Raw genomic sequence first — 22,070 nt, 5'->3', positions numbered from 1 at the left:
AAAGCCATAGGCTACCCAGGGAAGTGGTGGAGTCACCATCCCTGGAGGTGTTTAAGAAACATTTAGATGCTGTACTGAGAGACTTGGCTTAGTGGGGAAATATTGGTGGTAGGTAAACATTTGGACTGGATGATCTCGGAGATCTTTTCCAACCCTTGGTGATTCTATGATTCTATGACAGTGCTTCTTATCCTGTTTATGCTATATATTTTCTTTGGATAACCTTGGAAATTACAGACTGAATATCTGCTATTTTTTTATTTTCTACTCTCTCCAGTTTTAACTATACCTGTGCTACTGCAATTAAATACCACTAGCCATTTAATGGTTAATGTTTTATTTCAAGCAGCAATACATTTAGCAGGGACCATGATGGAAGAGTTTGCCCTTAGTTGGTTTTTAAAGCCCTTACTTTGAGCTAAGCCTGTAGTGCTGGGCTAGGCGTAGTCCTCTTCCATAAGAAGTCTTCTTCCACCCTCTTCCCATCAGAGAAGGTGTCTTACCTTATTTTTGTGTGACCTGGCCTTCTAGGTTTGAGGCTGCACTAGAGGAGCAGATCCATTCCAGCAGGCAGAAGTTGCTGAGGGGCCAAGGATACCAGAGGATAAATGGCCTGCATGGGTCCTTGGCCCACATGCTGTAGTTATCTGGGTGAAGAGGAGAGGTCTTGCTTTACTGCAGCCTAGCTCACCTCTTCCTGACTTTATTTCTGAGCAGGCTTGCATGAAACCCAAGAAGAAGGAAGCTGACCCAGAAAGAGGCATGGAGGCAGCTATATGAGTCTCTGCCAGGCAAAGCTCATGCCCTTAAAGGACACAAAAATGTTTTATCCAGTGCTGACAACATAGTGGCAGTGGCAGCTGGATTCGGGTTTTCAGGAAGGCCACAGACCCCCCATGAACTTCCCACAGCAGCTGGGCCTTGTTTTGTCAGGCTATGTTAGGTGCCAACTCCTGCTTCAGGTATCTCTCGGGGCTCTCATGAAGTGCTTCATGCTCTAGAGGAGGGTCTGCTCTCCCCTTTTGACATCCTCTTTCCATCAGACCTCTTCTCAGGCCCAGGGTCCCAAACCCTCCAGACATGTCATCGCTCTTCAGCCCTCTCACAAATACTCAGCCCTTTTTCCTTTCCTTTTCCTTTTGGGTAAAACAGAGTGACAGAACAACTAGTAATTAATTATTCCTCCAGAACTGTGCTCCCAAAGAAAGAGTTTCGCAGGAGGCCAATTAACATTTTATCAAGGCTGGAGCACACTCCCTTTGTACCCGGGCCTCACACCCTGCTCCTTATCTTTGGCTCTGTGAGCAGATGTAGGCCACTGAGACACCCAAACTATTTCACCGCAAAAACAAACAGACAAAACCCTTCAGAGGAATTTAGTTGGGATTGTGTGGTCTGAAGAAGGGGGAAAAGCAGCAAGGAAAGGAGCAGGAGAGGGAAATAGTCTTTCATTTGGTGGCAGCAAGCCACTGTGTACATTCAGGAGCTGGTGAAACAACCAGTGGTCACCCAGTGCCCTCTAAAGGACGGCTGCACAGGCCTACTCCAAAAAGACTGGATTTGGCCACACTGTGTTCCCAGCTCTAACCCAAAATGCACTGAAAGTCACTGACACCACAAAATACACCTGAAGTTACAATACACAAAGGCAGGAGCCTACTTCCCACCTCTGACAGGTCAGAGCTGTACTATAAAGCAGTTATTAATTGCAGTGTGATCCCTTCAAACTGAGAGAAAAACTCTGCTGTGGTGGGGAGAAGGGATCAACTTTGTCCAGAAATTCACGTCATGCTATGGGCAAGCTGGCTGGCTCCTTCCTCAAATGAGGGATTAATGATAAAAAAAAAATTGATCTTCAGTGTTCGCAAACTGGGTTAAAAGCAGTGTGTGATGTGAAACATAAACTGATGTAAACTCCTCATGGTGGATTAGATTTGTCCAAACAATTGTGATGGGTTAACCTCAAAGCAGGTTTTATGCAGGTTCTATCCAGGCCAGGGCTTCAAGGTGCCTAGTCCAGCTACCTTGGAGCTTTTGTAATCTGTTTCTTCTTGCTCTCCACCTGCCTCTTTACTCTGATGCCATCAGCTTCCCTCAAACAGAGCCTTTTGATCCTCTGCTTGAACTTTCTCTCCAGGCACTTGCTATAGCAGGTCTTCTCCTCCCTCAGACTTCAGGTCTTATGTCCTAATCCTACCACAGAGGTTTGCCTGGACTCTCCTGCAACTGATGTAATGGTTTGAAAAAGTGGGCAAAGCACAAGAGGTGCCCTAGCATCAGGACAAGGGAGCTCAGCAAGCAAATGGCCATGAACAGAGATGGGTCCAGAGTGGCCATCTTGTCACTACTCCATCTTGTTCATAGCCCCAGCTTGGTTTCACACAGATTTGTGAATCTGGGTACCATTTCATTTTGCCGCTTCATACATCACTTCCAGTCCTCACGCTTCTCTTTGGCTCCCTGTGTGAACTGAGATAGTTAGCTGTGGGCTGTTGGGGCTTGCAGGGCTCTGCTGGAGGAGCTGCAGGCAGACATTTCAGAGCCAGAAGGGATTGGCACCAGCCTGGGCTTCTGATTCCAAAGTTGCAGGACTGCAACAAATGGCTGAAGGGCCTGGAGTGAGACCTGCGATAAATGTTTACAGGTAAGCAATGCCCAAGGAATAAGAAACACAGAACTATGTCCTGCATATGGGCAATCTCACATCACTGTAGAGCTTAATTTGGCCAGCTGCAATTAAAATCCGTTTTTTCTCTTAGGTACCACATCTTCATGTCACTACCATCAGCCTTCTATAAAGGGAATACACACGCAAAATCCCTGCAACACAGAAAGGCCAGCACACTATCATGCCCATGTTGAGCACACAACCAAGCTGTTGTGACTCGCCCTGGAAGAGGGAGCAACAGACTCCAGCACATGCTGGCACAAAGTCGTTATAACACATACATGCTCATTCAGCAATGCCCATCTGAAACACATTATCTGATCATGCCAGAACTCATTCTAGCCTGACCCACTTACTGAGCCAGCTCTGCAGGACCAGGATAAATGACCCCAACACAGGCCCTGCAAGAGAGACATGACTTTGTTAGGAGAAAAGTAGTTGAAAGGAGAAAAAAAAAAAAAAAAGAAAATGTCCTGCACTTCCACTGGGAATAGAATGAGAAGAAACTGCATGAACAGGAACTTAGGTCAGACATTAGGAAAAACATTTCCAAGCTAAGAAGAGTACAGTGCTGGAACAGAGATCCTTGGAGATTACTGAACTGCCATCCTTTGAGAATATCTATGAAAATGCCTGAAAAATCTTGGTCAGAGGTGACATAGTGTCCTCACTGGGGAGAGAATGGACTAGGACACTTATCAGGCTTCCTTCCTGCCTGCCTTTTTTTTTTTTTCCCCCCCTTCATTCTGTATCTTTAAGAATCTGTTAGAAAGTAGGTGTTTGCATAGAAGTATGGTAATGTTGCTGCTCCCCCAAGTGCACAGCAATTACCAGTCATTGTGAGGCACTTTGCGGGTACTCAGAACAGCAGCATAATGCTCAAATATATTTGCTTCAAGTACTTTGGCTCTTTAGGAAGAAATGCTATAACTCCTGATGAAGGGAGCATGCCCCTCAGTTAAGCAATTCTGATCCAGAGCAGCTGAGCCTCCAGACAGGGCCTTCCCAGCACAGCTCTGCTCCCAGGCTCTACTCCAGCACCTCCTCTTCTGTCCATCTGTCCTTCCGACCCTGACAGTGTATGCCAAGGCTCTCTTCCAGTGAGGTGTGGGAGGCAGAGTACACTCCTGAGACATGAGGGGAAAACTGCTGCACTATTTCTGACCATACTCAGCACCTTCCCATTCCCTCAGCTGCACTTTGCACTGGAGAAACAACTCCCACTACACAAACCTGCTGCTTTGTTTGCTTCAGGCACATTACAGCATTATTAACCACCTCCCTCATGTCAAGGCTGCCTGAGAATGATGATGCTTCCCCTGTTCTCTGCAAAAATGACTTCTCCTTCACTGGTTCAGTAAAGGAAATGGCTCTTTACGTGGAAGAAGATTGCATATTAAATAGCCACTAAAATAAAAAAGCAAAACTGCTCTTGCCCATGCCCGAGAAGATCCAAAATACATAGCCTGTGAGGTTTAGATCTAGCTTTCCATTTTACGTTTTTATTTTTTATTAAACAAAATACTCAGAATTTGGGACCCTGCTCAGAAGTTTATCTCAGCACTGGAAGCATATTTGGACGAAGTTAGCTGCCAAAAGCAAACAGCATTATCAAGCAGGCCCTCGGTTTAAAGAAACCTTCTAAAGGTACACGTTCTTCCTTATCTCTTTGACACAGAGCATCAAGGTTTTAGCCTTCACAATGCAATGTTAGCATGCAGTGTTACACTGCAGCTAAACTGAGAAGGAAAATGCTGAGATGTGAAAGAGATCACGCAGTTCCTCAACCCAGCAACACAGCATGCAGATTCTAAACAATGAAACTTTTTCCAAATCAAATATCAACTGTGTCAATTTTAACAGGTATTGCTCTTCAATATTCGCACTTCTCAGGTACAATTTAAAAATGCTTCCTTTAGCTAACTACAAAGCTGGATTTGCATCATTTCCACCAGCTCCACCATACATCAAAAAGCCCTAATTCCTAGGCAATGAAGAGGAAATTCATTGAGCTCTGAACACATCTCAATAATTCCACATTTTCATGATAAACCAGAATAAATATAATCACATTCACAAATCGCAATACTGTTGGCAGAAAAGTAAGATTCTTGTATCTGTGTAGACCTCTGAATTACAAGGGATCTTTACCCAACTTCCGTATAACACTTTAGAAAACAGGTATCCTGCTAGTTTTAATTATTAATCAATTGCTCTTAGTGAAAAATAATGCATGAAGTTTGATCATTTTTCTATTTTCTACAAACCTTTAGCTGAAAGGAGACAATGTGCCCACCAGGTAAGTCCTACTATCTGGATTGTGAAATACTTCAAAGATTTGTAAATAAGGAATTATTACTCCTCATTCAATTCCTGTTTGGCTTGGATCCTCTGAAGCTATCAAGCACTGAATGATGTCTTCTAGCCACATCCCAAGCTTCTGGCTTCAAAAAAGCCATTTCTATAAAGAAGACCAACTCTAGGCTCAGTTGTGCATGTTTAAAACCTGCAATGGAAGCCCAGCTGATGAGACAAATGTGCTACAGGAGCTTCCACCCGACAACATGTAGAAGTGGAGAGCAGCAGAGCTGAAATGGATCTTGGAGAGTCCAAGAAGGGCAAAGCGGGCAGCACCACCCAGGGCCTTCCTGCCAGGCTACCTTTCTCAGCCTGGCCCTCAGCTGGGGCTCTAAACTGCAGCTCTGGGCGAGCAGCAGCAGGACACAGTTTGTGTAATCTTCCAAGTCCTCTACAAGACGGACCCCTAAATGACCAGCACAATTTGCCAGCAACAGAATCTAGACCTCAGTTCAAACTTAGTGTCCCAGCCACAAAAGCATCCTTTCTTCTTGCTTTAAAACACCTAGGCCACATCTTGAAAAGTAAGGTAAATGTTTTTGTTATAGGAGGACAGGACAATTGTTCTGGGCACTGCCTAACTTACCTACCTCCTATCATGAAGCTTTTTTCTCTTGTAAAGCAAACTCACATTTCCAGTTTAACAATTTATGTCATTATAGGGAAGTAGAGTGTGAAGACAGCAACACTTTTATTAATGTTTACATCCCTGTTTCAAGTCAAAACTGCATGAGCATAACCTACAAAGACAAGAAACATATTATTTTGGTGAAAGAAGAAATAGTAGAAATACTTAACTAGAAAGCTCCAGAGCTTTTGAACTATAATTTGAACTTTGCCAGATATCCATCTGAGGTTAAGATGGATATCTTAACTTCCCTAATAGCATTCAGTGTCAAAAAACTCTGATGTCTGCCGCCATCCAGGAGTGCCGAGGACAGATGTGTGGGCAAGAAGAAGTAAGTAAGAATAAAACCCAGGTACCAGTGACAGAGAAATCATGGGGAAATGAGACGTGGTGAAAAGAAGCAGGAATGGAACAGTACACAGCACATCCTAGGGAGGGCATTATAAACCAGAATGTAAACTAGTGAGTGTAATTTTTTTTTACTAGAAAAATTGGAGTTTAAATTCTAACACGTCCAACCGTGCTGGAAGGTGCTGCCGACACCGTCTGGCTTACTGACAGAAGCAACCATTGCTACGGCAGGGCCAGCAGCCAAGGGCGAGTTCACATCAGCCACCTTGACGCAGAGCCTTGCCTTACCAGCACGGAACGCCTCTGTGGGCAGGGGGTGAGCAGAGGGCCGCTGCTGGGAGGCACAAGTGATGCAGGCCCGGCTGTGGGCTGGGGCCATAAGGAGCAGAGCCGCAGTGCTGGCGAAGAGGAACCTGCGGCCTGAGATGGCGAATGCTGGTGGCAGGAGAATGAGACAGGACGCAGCGCTTCCTCTTTCTGCTGGAACTTTTATTGAACAACAACAACTGTATTACAGATTAAAAAACTGCTCTACCCAAGGCTTTCACAAACGCAGGGCGGCTGCTGGCCTTGTTCGCGCACTCGCGAGCTCAGCACCATGAGGCACAGCTGACTGCATTCTTCCGTAAGAACCTGCACTCGTGAGTTAACAAAAACATACAGAAAGCCTGCCCATGTTCACCACAAGCCATTTAGGTGCGAAGAACCGACAGAAAGCACACGGGACGTTCCCACACCCCCAGCACCGTTGCTTTCCCCTGGGGACCGCCACAGCCCCGAAGCTCAGTGCAACGAGCCGAGCAGCCAGGCACGACCCGCTCCCGCCGCGACCCCGAGGCCGTTACAAGCCCCGCCCACCGCCACGCGACGTCAGAGCCCCCCACACCGCCCCCCCCACGTGGCGGAAGGAGCCGCTGTCGCGCATGCGCCGGGCCGTCCCTTTCCGGCCGGCACGCGACCTTCTTTGCCCTCCCGCGCGCGCGCGCGCGCGCGCTCCCTCGCCTTCTCCCCGCGCGGACGGCCCCAGGCACGCGCGGGGCGGGGCGCGACGCGGCGCGGCGCACGCGCCTCTCCGCTAAACCCCTCCCGCTCGACCCTCGCGCGTGCGCGCGGCGCTCGGCCGGCTCCCACCGCCCCACCCCCGCTGCGCACATGTGCTCCGCCGTCGGCGCGTGCGCTCTGCCGCCGAGCCCCCACCGCCCCCGGTGACGTCGCGAGGCGCAGGCGCCTTCCCTCCCGGCCTCTTCCCCTGCAGCCGCTGCGCGTGCGCCTGGGCCGGCGCCCCCCGCGGCCGCCCGCCTCCCCCCGCGGCGGCGCATGCGCCGTGCGCGCCGTCGGTGCGTGGCGTGCGGAGCGGTGGGGGCGGGTGGGGGCGGGGCGGGTATATATAGTGCGCGGCCGGGGCGGCGGCCTCCCCCTTGTCCCCCGGCCGCCGTCGGAGCTGTGTGCGCAGTGCGTGTGCTCCGGACACCCGGACACGCCGGCCCGGCCCCGCCGCACCATTTATTACTAAAAATACTAAAAAAGCCAAAAAAAATCAAAAAATCTTAAAAAAACCTTTTTAAAAAAAAATAAGCCTCCCTTCCTTCCACCTCCCGACGACCTCCTGCAACCGGCCGGTTTGATATAAAAGAACCCGGTGAAGCGAAGTCCCGGACCCGGCGCAGCCGAGAGGAGACACCGAGCAGCCCGCCCGACCCCGCCGCACCGCATCGCACCGCCAGGCCCGGCCCGCAGCGCCCGCCCCGCCGCGCCGCCGCCGCCGCCCGCAGCCGTTAAGTTTCGAATCCGCCTCCGGAGATCCCCCCGGCGCCGCCGTCGCCTCCCGCCGGCCGCTGCCCCGACGGAGCGCCCGTCCGCCGCGGCCCCCTCGCCTCGCCAGCGCCTCCCCCTTGCCCTCCCGCGCCGGGAGACGGCGGCAGGATGAACCCCAGCGCCCCGAGCTACCCCATGGCCTCCCTCTACGTGGGGGACCTGCACCCCGACGTGACCGAGGCCATGCTCTACGAGAAGTTCAGCCCCGCCGGGCCCATCCTCTCCATCCGCGTCTGCAGGGACATGATCACCCGGCGCTCTCTCGGCTACGCCTACGTCAACTTCCAGCAGCCCGCCGACGGTGAGCGAGCGCCCGGCCCGGCCGCGGAGCCATGTTACCCCGCCCCCCCCCCCCTTCTCTCCCTCCCCCCTCTCGCCCGGCCCGGCCGCCGCGTCCATTTTCCCCGGGCGCGGGGTGGGGCTCCGCCGGGCGGGGAGCGAGGCCGGGAAGTTGGTGCCGCCGCGCGGCCTGGGGCCGTCCGCGCCTCGTGGCGGGCGGGGGGGCGGCGCTGCCGGGAAGCGAAAGGGGAAGGCGCGGGGCCCGGCGCGGCGGCGGCGGCCCCGGGGGGCGGCGGGGCCGAGGGGGGCGGGGAGCGCCGCCGTGCCGGCCGCTCCGTAACGGCCGCGGCGGCGCGAGCGGGGCTGGGGCGGGGGAGGCGGCGGGAGGCGGGCGGCACATCGGGCCGCCGCACGGCCCGGCCCCGGCGCAGGCCGGAGCGATGCGTCGGCGCTGTGGCGGCCCGTCACGTGTGGGAGCGGGGAGCCGCTCGGCCTCCCGGCCCTGCCGCATCCCGGCCCGCCCCGCCGCACGCTGACAGCTGCTCGGCGGCTTGCTGCCTCTCCGGAACTCTGCGGTGCTCCCGTTTCTCTGAAGTTACATCAGTAAGGAAAGTTCCCGTGTCGCTCTGGTCGCGTCTCTGCTGAGTTCAGCGTGCCAGGGCGTTCCTATAAAGGGACACGTCTGACCCCCGTAAAGTTCTGTGGAATCCGATTACAAGAGATAATTTGGCCAGCGAGAGCATGTTCGGTTTCAAATAATGTCAACTAAACAGCTTTCCGTTATAGTGATTTTATTTTCAAGCATATGAGAGCGAGAGGTCTGAGTTACTACCTTTTCAGGCACTTGAATTGTCTGCCCGTTGGAATTGGCCTCAGCACACAGCTGCCATCAGGGTGGGATCTCTGATGCCCTGATGGTGTCGGGATGGGAGGAGCGGAGTAAAAGTTACCCTTTTTCGTGAAAGATTTCAGTTGTTTTCAGCCCTCTGACTTCAGAGAGCTTTTCATCTGCCCAGCCAGTGCTCAGAATCATGGAATCTGAATGCTTGCCCTGCCACACGTTGCTTTTAGTCATTAAAAAGTTACGATGCAGGTCACTCAAAAAGGAAAACAGAGGGTCAGCACTGTGGTATGATAATGTCAGGGCAGAAGCTGAGGGTGTTCCAGATGCTTTTCCTCCTCGATAATGACAGAGCTCTGTAAAACAGGCCTCACCTTTGTGGTTAACTGAACAGCCCCAAGCTTTGTACTTATTTTGTCATTTGTCACATATGGGAGTCAATGGAGCTTTTCACCTGAGCAGTGCTTGCTCAGACAGAATATGAAAACAGGCCTTTTATGAAAAGGCTGTTTCTTCACATTTTTAGGTAATTTTCCAAATCTTGCCCTCCGTGCACCCCAGTTACCTGGAGGCTCTTGCTTGGGGTGCACTGCAGTGATACCGTGATCATAGTTTTGCAGTGAGTTTAGAATTTGATGTTTTTGACAAATACCTAGAAAGTGTCTGCTGGGCGCACAACCCATTTTCTGAAGCCTTGAAATAACAACTCTGAGGAGAAAAGGTTACTCTTGTCATCATACTGGTTTCCTTTTAATTCCATGCTAGCTGCCTTCTCCTGGTTTAGCCTAATTTTTAGCTACACCCCAGTCTGTGCTCATTAAGCAGCTGGTAACTACTAGCTGGGGCTTAGGAAAGCGTTGGGAGGTGCATTTGAGTTAGCAGCTGTCTGAACTGGGGATCTCACAGCTCTTCCCCAAGCTCCTTAGGCTGATGACACACTTGTGAGGTATGCGCACATTTCACACTTGTGACTTCTCTGAATTTGAGTCACTGTCCAGAGTAAAGCCCAGGAAACGTCATTTCATCACTGAACTACACCTATTTTTGAACAGTTTCCCTTCAGTTTGTCAGTGGCTGCATTTCCAGAGCTTTATTATATTGTTTTATAGCTATACCTGAGTAGATACAGTGCAGCTCAGCGCTGAGCATGTTTTCTGTGCGGTGGTGAAGTTGCTCTGAAGTCGACCAGCCAGTTGCTGTGACTGAAATGGGAACCCTGACTCATTGCATAAAGCTGGGCAGCATCAGCAGAAGTGTAGCATGGGTAGGTGTGTCTGCATGTCACAAGTGAACTGCTGAATGGGATTGTCCTCTGCAAACCAGCACGGACTTCTGTGGCAGCCAGCTGAAATGCAAAGAAGCAAGCCAATTTTACTGCCTACCGATTTTAATGAGAGTAATTTATACCTAGTAAATTGTGCAAAATATTCGAGTGATGTTTTAAAGTATATTGTGGTGTGGCAGTGTGGTGCTGGTTAAGCAGAAATCTTGACATTCCTTGGCCGTGTGCTCCAGAGAAAAAGAGGAGCAGAGATTGCCATGCTGTCCTTGTTCTGGATAACTTGTATCAGGCTGAGATACAGCTGGCGGTTAGTGCGGAGCAGGGTGTTACAGGCGGGGAAGGACACCTTTGGTTGGAATCAGATGTCTGGGACTTTGGGAAATGTGTCCGGGAACGCACATTCTTGAGAAGTGTCAGGATTATTCTAGAAGCAATTAGCACAAATTGGAAAAGCCTATTTTCTAGTAAAAGCAAGCCCTGTTGCTACTTCTGGAAATAATGAGCTGTTTATTACTGGCACTTTTGCTGGTGCTGGCAGTAATAGTTCTAATGACTTCCAGGGCAAGGCCGGTGTTAGATGGTTCTACTACAGCATGTCCTGATGTCCACAGTTGATTTTGTTTATCGGGTCTTTTTAGTAATTTAAAGTGCTCTGCTGCATTTCATTGCCCAAAATCAGTGACTTAGGCTGGCTCTTCTCTCCTGCTTTACTTATAGTAAAGTTTGTGAAATCTTCATTGGCGTATAAAGATTGATAATACTTACATCTTTGTCATTTCGCCACTAAATCAGTTATCTTGCTACAGTCATGTGAATATGGTAACAGTATCAATAGGCATTTTTAACAATAAAGCAACCATTTACCTGGTTATCCTTTTCAGATGTCTTTCAGGAAATATAATCTTAAAATTCACTTGCAATCTGAATCACGGCAAGAAAGGCGATAACGCAGTGTACCAGCTAACCAGAGGCTGATTGCAAGTTTTCTTGGCCATGGTGTCCAGTAACAAAGCCAGATATGTGAGCAGCACTTTAAGGGAAAAAGAGATTGAGTTTGACAATGTGGCTGGCCTTTAGTGCTTCTAAGAAAAGCAAATAACTGACACGGTTACAGTTTTTCTTTAAATTAATACAAAATGATTTCAGTCTTGTTAACATCTCAGTGCTCTCCTATGCGCAGATGGCAGTGAAATGAATTGGTGCAGATGGGTATGAGTTCAGGTGTGTATCAGAACTTTTTCTTACGTTCTTCCAGACAAGAACAAAAATTAAAAAAAAACTTGTGTAGGAGATGAGCTCTGCCATAAATTAGAGCTGTCTCTTTCTTGCATAAATAGCTTGTTGACTTAAAAGATCACAGGCGTGTGTCATTGCTTTGAAAGGACATAAGAAAACTGAGGATGTCTTGACAGTTCCCTGCCTAAGTGTACTGAGGTCTTAAATTCAGGCTTTGAAAAGTTAGCTAAGGAGTTCTACTGGAAAAGCTGCTCCATTGGAGTAACAAAAGCTGGTTTATGCTACTGCATTGTGCTGTTTCAATGCTTGTTCCTTCTTTGACCTTGTGTATATTCAATTGTGAACTTTTAATGTATGTTTTTTGAGACTTTTCTAATTTAAATACTAGTTTTACATCTCTTTGAACTGTCCCTGGTCTGGAAGTCCATCACAGATATTTTTGTTACTGAAGTGCTGTGTGAAACAGTTGCTTGAACTGCACCTGGCAAAGCAGTTCTCTCAGTTTATGGGGATGTTGGTGACTTAGGCACTGGTATGTTAATGCTGGCAAAAGGCCCGGTGTGGGCATATGTTGTACCCCCAGAAACATTTTTATTGGAATGGTACACACATATGTGGTCTAGGGATGGTCAGCTGAATTTTACAGATGTTAAAACCTTTCCTCCTTTGAAAATGGGTCAGAATTGCCATTGTTTGATATATTTCCTCTGTGAGGGTCACTCCTTTGCACAGCAGGGTACAGTCACTACTGCTACTGGGATTTCTTCTGTTTACCCAGCTGACCTGTGCACCTTCCTTTTTCTTCAGTGCTGCCTTAGCCGAGAAGGTACTTGCCAATTTTTACTTGCATAAAAGAGCGGATTTTGTTTGCCTTGAAAGTTTGGGTATGCATCTTGATGGCTGTGGTACCGGACTTAAAACAGCTGAAGTTTTCTGAAGGATTGTACTTAAAATGCTATTCTTGTGCTTCTTTAAGTAACCTTAGTATTTCCCACTAATTCCACGGTTCTTTTCCAGCTGAACGAGCTTTGGATACTATGAATTTTGATGTCATCAAAGGCAAACCGGTGCGCATTATGTGGTCCCAGCGTGATCCATCTCTACGCAAAAGTGGCGTTGGAAACATCTTCATCAAAAACTTGGACAAATCAATTGACAACAAAGCTTTGTATGACACTTTTTCTGCTTTTGGAAACATCCTTTCTTGTAAGGTTAGTGACAAGCTATGGGTGCATTTAACAATTTAACATTAAAAAAAGAATTCAAATTATGCAGGAAGCATTCCATGATTATTACAACAAAGTTTTTCTCTAATAGGTGGTATGTGATGAAAATGGATCCAAGGGTTATGGATTTGTACATTTTGAGACACAAGAAGCTGCAGAAAGAGCTATTGAAAAAATGAATGGTATGCTGCTTAATGACCGCAAAGTGTAAGTACATAAATACGTCGTTGGAGATCAACAAACTGAATTCAAGTTACTCTAGACACATATCTCAAGGCTTACTTAGAAAAGGCAGGTTGTTCTGAACACTTCTGGTTCTAAAGAGAATTTAGAATTTGAGTGCTAGCAATAGTAGGAGCTGCATTACCTACTTTAAGGCAAAATAAGTTCAGAAAACTCTTCCTAGAGAAGAAGAAAAGTTTTATCGGTTGCCTTATGAGCCGATGCTCTGATGAAGATTTGGGAAATTCTTTTATGGTGTTACTGATCCCAGATGAAGTATAGCCCATGGGGTATTCTGGACAGTAATGATTTCTTTATAAATTTTTTTGATAGGTGTGTTCTCCTTTTTTGAGTGAAACTTGGAGCACCCAAGCTACTCAATCTTGAAGAGTAGTCTGACTATATGAAATGTTTTTACGAGTGTCTGTTAATAGACGCCCAGGGAACAGGAGTAGGAAACAAAACTTAAGGAAGCAATATTTTTAAAACCACAGTTACTCTCATATTGTAGTGAAAAAACAGATTATTAGGTTATTGATTAGTGATAACTAGGCCGGATTGGCGGATGGCTGCCTCGGAGCTAATTGATCATTATGGTGTTTGGAATAGTAATCAGAAATCAGCATTAGTCTTGTAACTTCTGTGTTAGACGAGTTCTTTGTAGTGCGGGGTGTTCAGTCTCTCTTATGTTTCTGACCTTAGCCAATTCACAGTGGTATTTGACTGCAGAGCAAGTTGCACTATTTATTTCTCCATGCCTTTTGAGTGAAGGAAAAAAAAAAAACAACTTTGCTTTGACAGAGGTTAGGTACATAAGGGTGTGAGGGAGGCTAGTTCATATCCCCTGCTTAAAAGCTAGGTTGGCAAATGGTGAATGATTTCAAGGCTGCCATGTTTTCAGTGTGGCAGAGAGATTATGCTGGTATCTAGAATTTCAGTTTACCTAGCGCTCTTTCCCACTGTCCATATCTCCTGATGTCAAAGGCTGTACAAGAACGAACAGTGTTGCCAATAACTTGAAAGCATTTTTGCTCATAATTGCGATAAGTGCACCGATATGAAAAAGATAGGGAAATTGGTTTTGATAGCTTTATCTTGAATATTTTATCTCAAGAATTTCATGCCTATAATGAATAATGGGAATGATTGAGAATAAAATATGATGCAAGAGGATTTAAGTCATTTTTTAAATCTTGACACGCTTTCTTAATATACCTTTTCTGTTCTCCTGGAACCAGATTTGTTGGAAGGTTTAAATCCCGCAAGGAACGTGAGGCAGAGCTTGGAGCCAGAGCAAAGGAATTCACCAATGTTTACATCAAGAATTTTGGAGAAGACATGGATGATGAGAGACTTAAGGAACTCTTTGGCAAGTTTGGTAATGTCTTATGCTTTGAGTTTATATAAATACTGCTGAACTTCAACTTAGTTTGTATCTGTACAGTGCTTAGTAATAGGAGCAATCAGGTAGCTGTCTGCAGCTTTATTTAACAAGTTAGTCCTTATTACAGTTTGAATTTGAGATAGTAATTAATACCCACTACAAAATTTTAAATAACTGGAATAGAATATAATCCTCCTATCAGCTTTCTGATGATCTGAAAATATTGTGTAAATAGTCTCTTTAGTGGATTTTGCAAATCTTGAAGTTGCAAATAGAAATGTTTTGTGTTCTGTGGATTGATCCTAAGGGTTCACTACAGGATACATTACAAATGAGTTTCCTGTTGCTTTTTCACTGCTTTGCAGGCTAACCTTTATTCAGAGTATCTGTGCTTTCCTTATTCAGTTGCATTGTGGTGGCTGACTTAAGAAATTGCAAGTAACTTCACCATGAGCAAGCCATTCAGTTCTGTCTTGACCCTTGGTTATGCACAGGGCAGAATTATTGTGGGGGTATATCTAGTAATGTATCTGATGTGTTACTGTTGAATTAGGAAGTGGAAAACTTCCTTTATCCAGTCACAGACCCTCACACTGGTCTATAGGCCATATCTATTGTATCATCAGCCTTCTGGTTTTTATAGTGTTTTTATTTTTCCTCTGTCTTGCTGGATTCCAGTGGATGTCATGTAAATGGAGGCAGAGCCTTGTACATAAGATCCTGTAGCAGCCTTAAGTAGCGTTCACAGGAAATTACTTTTTACTACTGACATATCTGTGGATGAAATGGTAGCAAATTTAGCTAATAGCTCTTGCAACTGAATTTGGACGGCAGTTTTACAAAGGTTCAGAACTGCTGAGCTGAGATCATTTTGCCAAAGCACATAGAGCTAATAGAAGAGTCTCCTTTCCGGCCTTTAGTACCTATTTCAAAGAGTGGAAGCACTAGCACTTCAAATGTTATTTTTTCCATTAAAAATTACTGAATTCACTTTGAAGTTAAATTCCTATCCCATTATGATTGAAAATGCAATACAAAAGATACTCAGTATGGCAGGTGTCAGCCATAAAGGCTACAGTTCAGTATCTGGGCAGATCAGCAGTCTTATCCTAATGGGTGGCATTTCCTAGATACTGTTGTTGATGCAGGAATCTTTTGTGGTAAAAAATGAAGAAATGAAATATTAAAATTTCTAAACAATATTCAAGACATGAAGAGAACATATGCAACATAAAATATTTCATTGACATTTTAGGTCCTGCCTTAAGCGTGAAAGTTATGACTGATGAGAGTGGAAAATCCAAGGGCTTTGGCTTCGTCAGTTTTGAAAGACATGAAGATGCCCAAAAAGTAAGCTTTTTGTACTTCATCTTAGGAATTCTGATTGAAAACCGAACAAGAAGTGTCAGTGAGCACTTAGGAAGTTTGTGAATAGATCAGGAGATATTTGCCCAAGGGCACTGCAAAACCAGATATCTGCTTTCTAGACAACTGCATGTAGTTTCTATCACTTAAAATGCTTTTTTATGAGCAAAATGAGTTCATTTGTGGAGCCTATTAAGATACTCTGAGAAAGCTGTAACTGATGTAGAGATGAGACATTTTGAATAATGTAAGAACCTGTTGTAGCTGGGCTTAAAGATTTCAGTGAGATTTGGATTTCTTCATACTGGGCAACACACAAGCATGGTAAATTATTACATCTCTGCAAAACACAAATGAATCACTGGATCTAATTTGGTTGCACAAAACACTTGTGCAAGTGCAAGGCAGAAAGGATTGCTTTTTCAGACTTCAGTACTGCAAAGTCAGCAGGAAGGCTATTAATTTTATGAGTACATTTGGCACAGCTTTAAGAAAATAGTCAGCCCTGTGATGTTGCTTTTACCTTGAAGAGTAACTTTGGAACAAGGTCCTATTAATTTGCGTATGTGTCTATAGCATGCCAGTATGCTGTATGATTTAATTCTTTGGCAACTGGTTGCTTTGTGTCAGTTTACTATGACAGGAAGGACATAGAATCAGGAGGAAAAAAACTCAGCCCAGAAGAGATAAAGGCAACAAATCAAGCTTGCTTTTCAAAAGACAGTTCTGTAATTTGTTTGATTTGTTTGTAGTGCAAGTAACCATGCAAGAGATGGGAACAAGTACTGTCTTAAAAGTATATTTTTCTGTCTTGCATACATTCATAAGTGAATTGCTTCTCTTACAGTAGTCAGATGTGCACATATGATGTTTTAAATAACATGGAATACAAATATCTCAATAAATACAAAACACTGCTAACCTCTTGTTTATTACTAAAGGCTGTAGATGAAATGAATGGAAAAGAGCTCAATGGGAAACAAATCTATGTTGGACGGGCTCAGAAAAAAGTGGAAAGACAGACGGAGCTGAAGCGTAAATTTGAGCAAATGAAGCAGGACAGGATCACCAGATACCAGGTTCCCTTTTAATTCAAGAGAACTAACTTCATTTTTGTATTTATGTAGGTCATGTGTTTTGAAAACTGACTCTTTATTTTCTTAGGGTGTAAACCTTTACGTGAAAAATCTCGATGATGGAATTGATGATGAACGTCTTCGAAAAGAATTCTCCCCATTTGGTACAATCACTAGTGCAAAGGTAAAACTTACAGATTGGACTTGTGCTTTAATTGATGAGTGGAGAGGGAGGAATGAGAAATGTGACCCAGTCACCTGTCATTGTTAATATTGTTATATATTCATGAACACCCGTTTTCTTTATTTTTACGTATTTCAGGTTAAACGCATCATACCTTTCTTGACATAAACTGTGTATTGACATTACTGAAGAAAAATGTTATATTTTAGTGCATTTGTGTACTCAGTTTTACCTCGCTGAGGTTTTTATTTTTAGTGTATTCACTAAATAATTTCTTTAGTGTATTCACTAAAGAATTAGCTCGTCATTAAATTACATTCATTTTTATAAATCCATTCAGTAAAACAAACCTGTGGTCTCACTTGCATAATAAGCTGAAAAAAGGAGCTTGTGTAAGTTGAATAGGACCAGATGTAACATTTTCTTGTCTTACTGACAGGTCATGATGGAAGGTGGACGCAGCAAAGGATTTGGGTTTGTCTGCTTTTCATCACCAGAAGAAGCCACCAAAGCTGTCACAGAGATGAATGGTAGAATTGTGGCTACTAAACCATTATATGTAGCTCTAGCCCAGCGTAAAGAAGAGCGCCAAGCTCATCTCACCAACCAGTATATGCAGAGAATGGCAAGTGTAAGAGCAGTCCCTAACCCAGTAATCAACCCCTACCAACCAGCACCTCCTTCAGGTTACTTCATGGCAGCTATCCCACAGGTACGTATAAAGCTGAGTAACTGAATGCTTACTACTATATATGTAATTTGTTTAGATTTAAAAGTAAATAAAACAATTAGCATTTATTCATAATTTCAGCATTGTAATTTTGTAGCAGAAAGGTGAGTCACTGCTCAGCACGCCCTCTGAAGATAACAGGGTAACATAATGTTTTTGCATCTGACAGACTCAGAACCGTGCTGCATACTATCCTACTAATCAACTTGCTCAACTTGCTAGACCTAGTCCTCGCTGGACTGCTCAGGGTGCCAGACCTCATCGTAAGTCTCTTCTTTGCTTTTCCAACAATGGTGATCAACACAATAAGCCTTTACCTTTGACATCTTAGATATGTTTTCGTGGAACCACAGTATGAGTCTTTGCTATGGTATTACTTCTGAACTCTTCTCACCATTTGCTGTTTCAGTGTGTAACGTAACATATCTTTCCTAAAACACAGCATTCCAAAACATGCCTGGTGCTATCCGCCCGGCAGCTCCCAGACCACCATTTAGTACCATGAGACCGGCTTCTTCACAAGTACCACGAGTCATGTCAACACAACGTGTTGGTGAGTTTCCCTTCTAATAACTTTTAAGTATAAAACCTCTTTTTAGTTCTGCTGATTCAGAGTCTCTCAAACATTCATAAGTTCTTTTCTAGCTCTTACTAGATTGGTAAGCTGGTCTCTCCTTTTGGCAGTTGTGTAGAATACTATCCCAGCAAAGACTGAAAATCAGTTTTCTGCTGTGGTCCCCATCTCATTTCCTGTAGCGTGCGTTTCAATAGTGCTGTATGTCAGCTTCTGCCATTTCTAAACATCGGGGTGACAATTGCAGCTGCTTTTTACACGTGAAAATTCTGAAATGACACAATTTTAGATCTTAACATTGAGTAGCAGAACTATCGTGTGTCCAGAACCTGCATGTCACTGAATGAACTAGATCTAATTGTGTTGGAGTCTTAACTCTCTGATAACATCCGAAGCAGTGGGTTTCTTTAGCCATATACTTCATGAAGGTGTCTTTTTTAGGATTGCTATTGACAGCATGCACTCAGGAAATCCAGCGTCCTGTGAGGTTAGAATGAAATTAAATCAATACTTAACCAAAAGTGAATGTTTTCTTGCATATCTTTAAATAGCACGTAGGAAAAAGCAACTCGTTAGTGATTATGGCTATGAAGTGACAACCAGTAAACTTCTAGCTTTGAAGCTTCGATGTGACACTTCTGCTGAGATGAATCAATAACACAGTACCTGAGTTAGGTGTTCCTTTTTGATTGGTTAACTTTTGTACAGGGCATGCTGAATTAAAGATTGAATTATTCACCAACAGAATTATCTTTTCAGCTAATACATCAACACAAACAATGGGTCCACGTCCTGCAGCAGCAGCTACTGCAGCCACTCCTGCTGTACGCACAGTACCACAGTACAAATATGCTGCAGGTGTTCGCAATCCTCAGCAGCATCTTAATACACAGCCACAGGTTGCCATGCAGCAGGTATGTAATTTTAGGAACTGGTCATGCTTTTGCTGGGTTTTCTGCAGATTAAGGGTGGAAATGTGTATGATTAAGAGTTTCCTTTGTTTATCTAGAATTCAGGCTTTGCGTTATGGCACCAGTAGAGTTTGGGGTTTTAAGTATGTTTCAAGTTCACCTGCGATGGGATGCGATCCTGTGTTACTTTATATTTTCTAGTTTGATACCTTAAACTGAATTTTCCTTGTGATTGCTCCACAATGGAACGGTTGATGCTTATCTCCAACATCGCTCAGTCCGAACCAGCTTTGTTTGATTAAATTGACTTGGATGTAATGTATTCCAGGTTTCTGACAGTGTAGGCATTGTTTATGCTGAGTTGTGTAACACTGGATATTTGAAGCTGCAACTAATTATAAGCTAGAATTTAATCTCTAAATGGTGTAAAATTAATTTGCAGCCTGCTGTCCATGTGCAAGGTCAGGAACCCTTGACTGCTTCCATGTTGGCTTCTGCCCCTCCACAAGAACAAAAGCAGATGTTAGGTATGTACATGGTATCTTTATGACTTGTAGTAGAGTACTCAGTATACTTCTGCTACTAATCTTAGAATACAGAATAAATGGTTTTCAGGTTGGAACGAAGAGACTTGTGTTGCTCTTTTTCCTCCAATCTAGGCTGTCCTCATCATATAAGATTTCTCACTCCAGATAACATTTTTTCTCTCTAGGTGAACGTCTATTTCCTCTTATTCAAAGCATGCATCCTACTCTGGCGGGTAAGATTACTGGTATGTTGTTGGAGATTGACAACTCTGAACTCCTTCACATGCTCGAGTCTCCTGAGTCTCTTCGTTCGAAGGTAGGTGGACTTTTGCCTTGTGATTTTCACACTGATTTAACAGGTTCTTATGCTGGCACAGTAGAGTAGGCAACGTGCAACAGTGGCCCGGAATGTGAACTTCCAATATCTTCTTTTGGTGGGTAGTAGTCATTTAAGCTAGCATGAACTGAGACTATGAGACTATGATGTTATTCTTTTCTTCTTGATGATGCAGGAATTGTTTGTATGTATAATTCAAACCAGTTTGTTAACTTAAACAGAAATAAGCTTCCCTTTATTAATTTTTGATGTTTTTTTACTTACCAGGTTGATGAAGCTGTAGCCGTACTACAAGCCCACCAAGCTAAAGAAGCTGCTCAAAAGGCAGTTAATAACCCTACTGGGGTTCCAAGTGTTTAATAAGTAAGTTTTTTGAGTAATGTAGTGTTGTAGGTTAATGAGGGCAGTAGTACCTAGTCCATGGCAGTGGGCTTCTGTCATTTGCAGCCACAGAAAGCAGCAGCAGCTGTGGTTGCAGTTATAAAATAGTTTTGTGCTCCATTCTGTTCAGTTCAGCAGCTCTTGTTTAGCAAATGCTGCTGGCACTTCATCTCGTGTATTTAGCGAGAATGGGAGCATTGTTTTCTAACAGCATATTTAGCTGGTGCATGCCTGCAAAAAAATGAGCAGTTCTGTCAGACACTACTATTTGTACTGTAGTTCAGGAAGAACTTGAGTACATTGTGGAAGTAAGCTTAAAATGATGCTTAGCCCTATTTTCTTAATGTATGGAATAGCCTATTTACATGATAATTTATTTACGTATGCCGAAATTTAAAATCACAGTAATTAAAAACTAAATTACAAATTTTCTTGATTTTACGTTTTAGTCAGTTTAGCTTTAATGCTAATTACAATGTTCTCTTGGTTATCTTCTGAGAGGTTAGTATCTGAATCTTACATGACAGGAAGAAGCAAAAGGTGCTATTCCTACAGTTTCAAAAGGGGAAAAATGTTGAGTTGAGGATGACATAGGAGTGTATGCCCTATCTAGTCTGGTTGGGCTTTGCATGCATGTGAACTTCTCATGCTTATAGCTAGTGGTAGAAAAGGCCTGCTTTTAAATTTGATTACTTAGCCTTCATTTTTCTTGGTGGTCTCCTTTCTGCAGGCATGAGATGGCCTTCTGGAGGCAGAATGAGTCATGCTTTTCCCATGTTTTTTGGGTTTTTTTGCTACTGATACTTTCACATTGGAGATAACAAGTGCTGAACAGTTGTCTATGCTGAACTAAGAATGTTACTGCTTGTGTTCTATGATGTTTTATGGAATTTGAAAGTACTGTTACTAATTGTTAGAGCGTTTGGTATGCTGGCCTTAAAGATGACCTGCAATCAAATTGTTACAGTAACAATGGATTGTGCCTAGTCCAAGGCCAGGCTGTGCAGCATGCTGTTCAGTTGTAGACTCCTTTATCTTAACCAAGCATCACAGACTTGAGACGCTTTATTTCAGCATCTCTAAAAAGTGGGGCACCTACCTCTCTGATGCAGTGCTTGTAAAGAACGTTGGTGTGAGTTATACTCTGAAAGCCCATAGTATTTTCAGGTATGCAGTTGCAGAAAGCATGTCAGAAAGGAAGGGGCTGCTTTGAATTCAAATCCTCCTAACAGCACTGTTTTTGTTTACAGAAAGATCCGGGAACTACAATCTAGAACTTCGCTTCACCGAAGAAAAAAAAAAAACTTAAACATGGAAAAACTATTAAATATTGAGAAAAACATTGCAAAATATAAAATGAATAAAAAAAGGAAAGGAAACTTTGAAGTCAATGTACAGAGCAATGCCGGGGCTAGTAAAACAAATGCTAGTCCTAGATTACTTATTGATTTAAAATTAAAAAAAAAATAGTAAAATAAAAAATACAAATTAATGTTTTATAAACCCGGGGGAAAAGAATTTTCAGCACAGTACAAAAATTTAAAGCATTCCTTTCTTTAATTTTGTAATTCTTTACTGTGGAAAAGCTCAGAATATCACCACTGTTTTAGTTGACAGTGGGAATTGATAGCTGAGCAAAGAAACGTAATTTGGATTATAAAATTCTTCGTTTAATAAAAATTCCTTAAACACTGA

General features: G+C 44.2%; 1 protein-coding gene across 1 annotated transcript; it reads left to right on the top strand.

Annotated features, from left to right (window-relative positions):
• The first annotated feature begins 7,415 nt into the window (after positions 1-7,415).
• PABPC1 (poly(A) binding protein cytoplasmic 1) lies at positions 7,416-22,070 on the top strand. The gene is made up of 15 exons (XM_031591088.2): positions 7,416-8,121; positions 12,476-12,669; positions 12,776-12,891; positions 14,145-14,284; positions 15,546-15,640; positions 16,597-16,734; positions 16,820-16,915; positions 17,355-17,627; positions 17,815-17,908; positions 18,088-18,198; positions 18,979-19,133; positions 19,573-19,657; positions 19,843-19,973; positions 20,262-20,357; positions 21,626-22,070. The coding sequence occupies exons 1-14, from the start codon at positions 7,929-7,931 to the stop codon at positions 20,352-20,354; spliced, it is 1,914 nt and encodes a 637-aa protein (XP_031446948.1). The 5' UTR covers positions 7,416-7,928; the 3' UTR covers positions 20,355-20,357; positions 21,626-22,070.

The sequence above is a fragment of the Phasianus colchicus genome, chromosome 3, assembly GCF_987193195.1.
Source record: "Phasianus colchicus chromosome 3, bPhaCol1.hap1.1, whole genome shotgun sequence".
Lineage (NCBI taxonomy): Eukaryota > Metazoa > Chordata > Aves > Galliformes > Phasianidae > Phasianus > Phasianus colchicus.
The sequence above is the reverse complement of the archived record's forward strand: the minus strand, read 5'-3'. Positions and strand labels throughout refer to the sequence as shown.

Excerpts from the sequence above, each read along its gene's own strand:
- PABPC1 (XM_031591088.2), top strand. The coding sequence starts at position 7,929 with ATGAACCCCAGCGCCCCGAGCTACCCCATGGCCTCCCTCTACGTGGGG. Across the intron at positions 8,122-12,475 it reads CTTCCAGCAGCCCGCCGACG|CTGAACGAGCTTTGGATACT; the intron begins GTGAGCGAGCGC and ends GTTCTTTTCCAG. Across the intron at positions 15,641-16,596 it reads GACATGAAGATGCCCAAAAA|GCTGTAGATGAAATGAATGG; the intron begins GTAAGCTTTTTG and ends TTATTACTAAAG.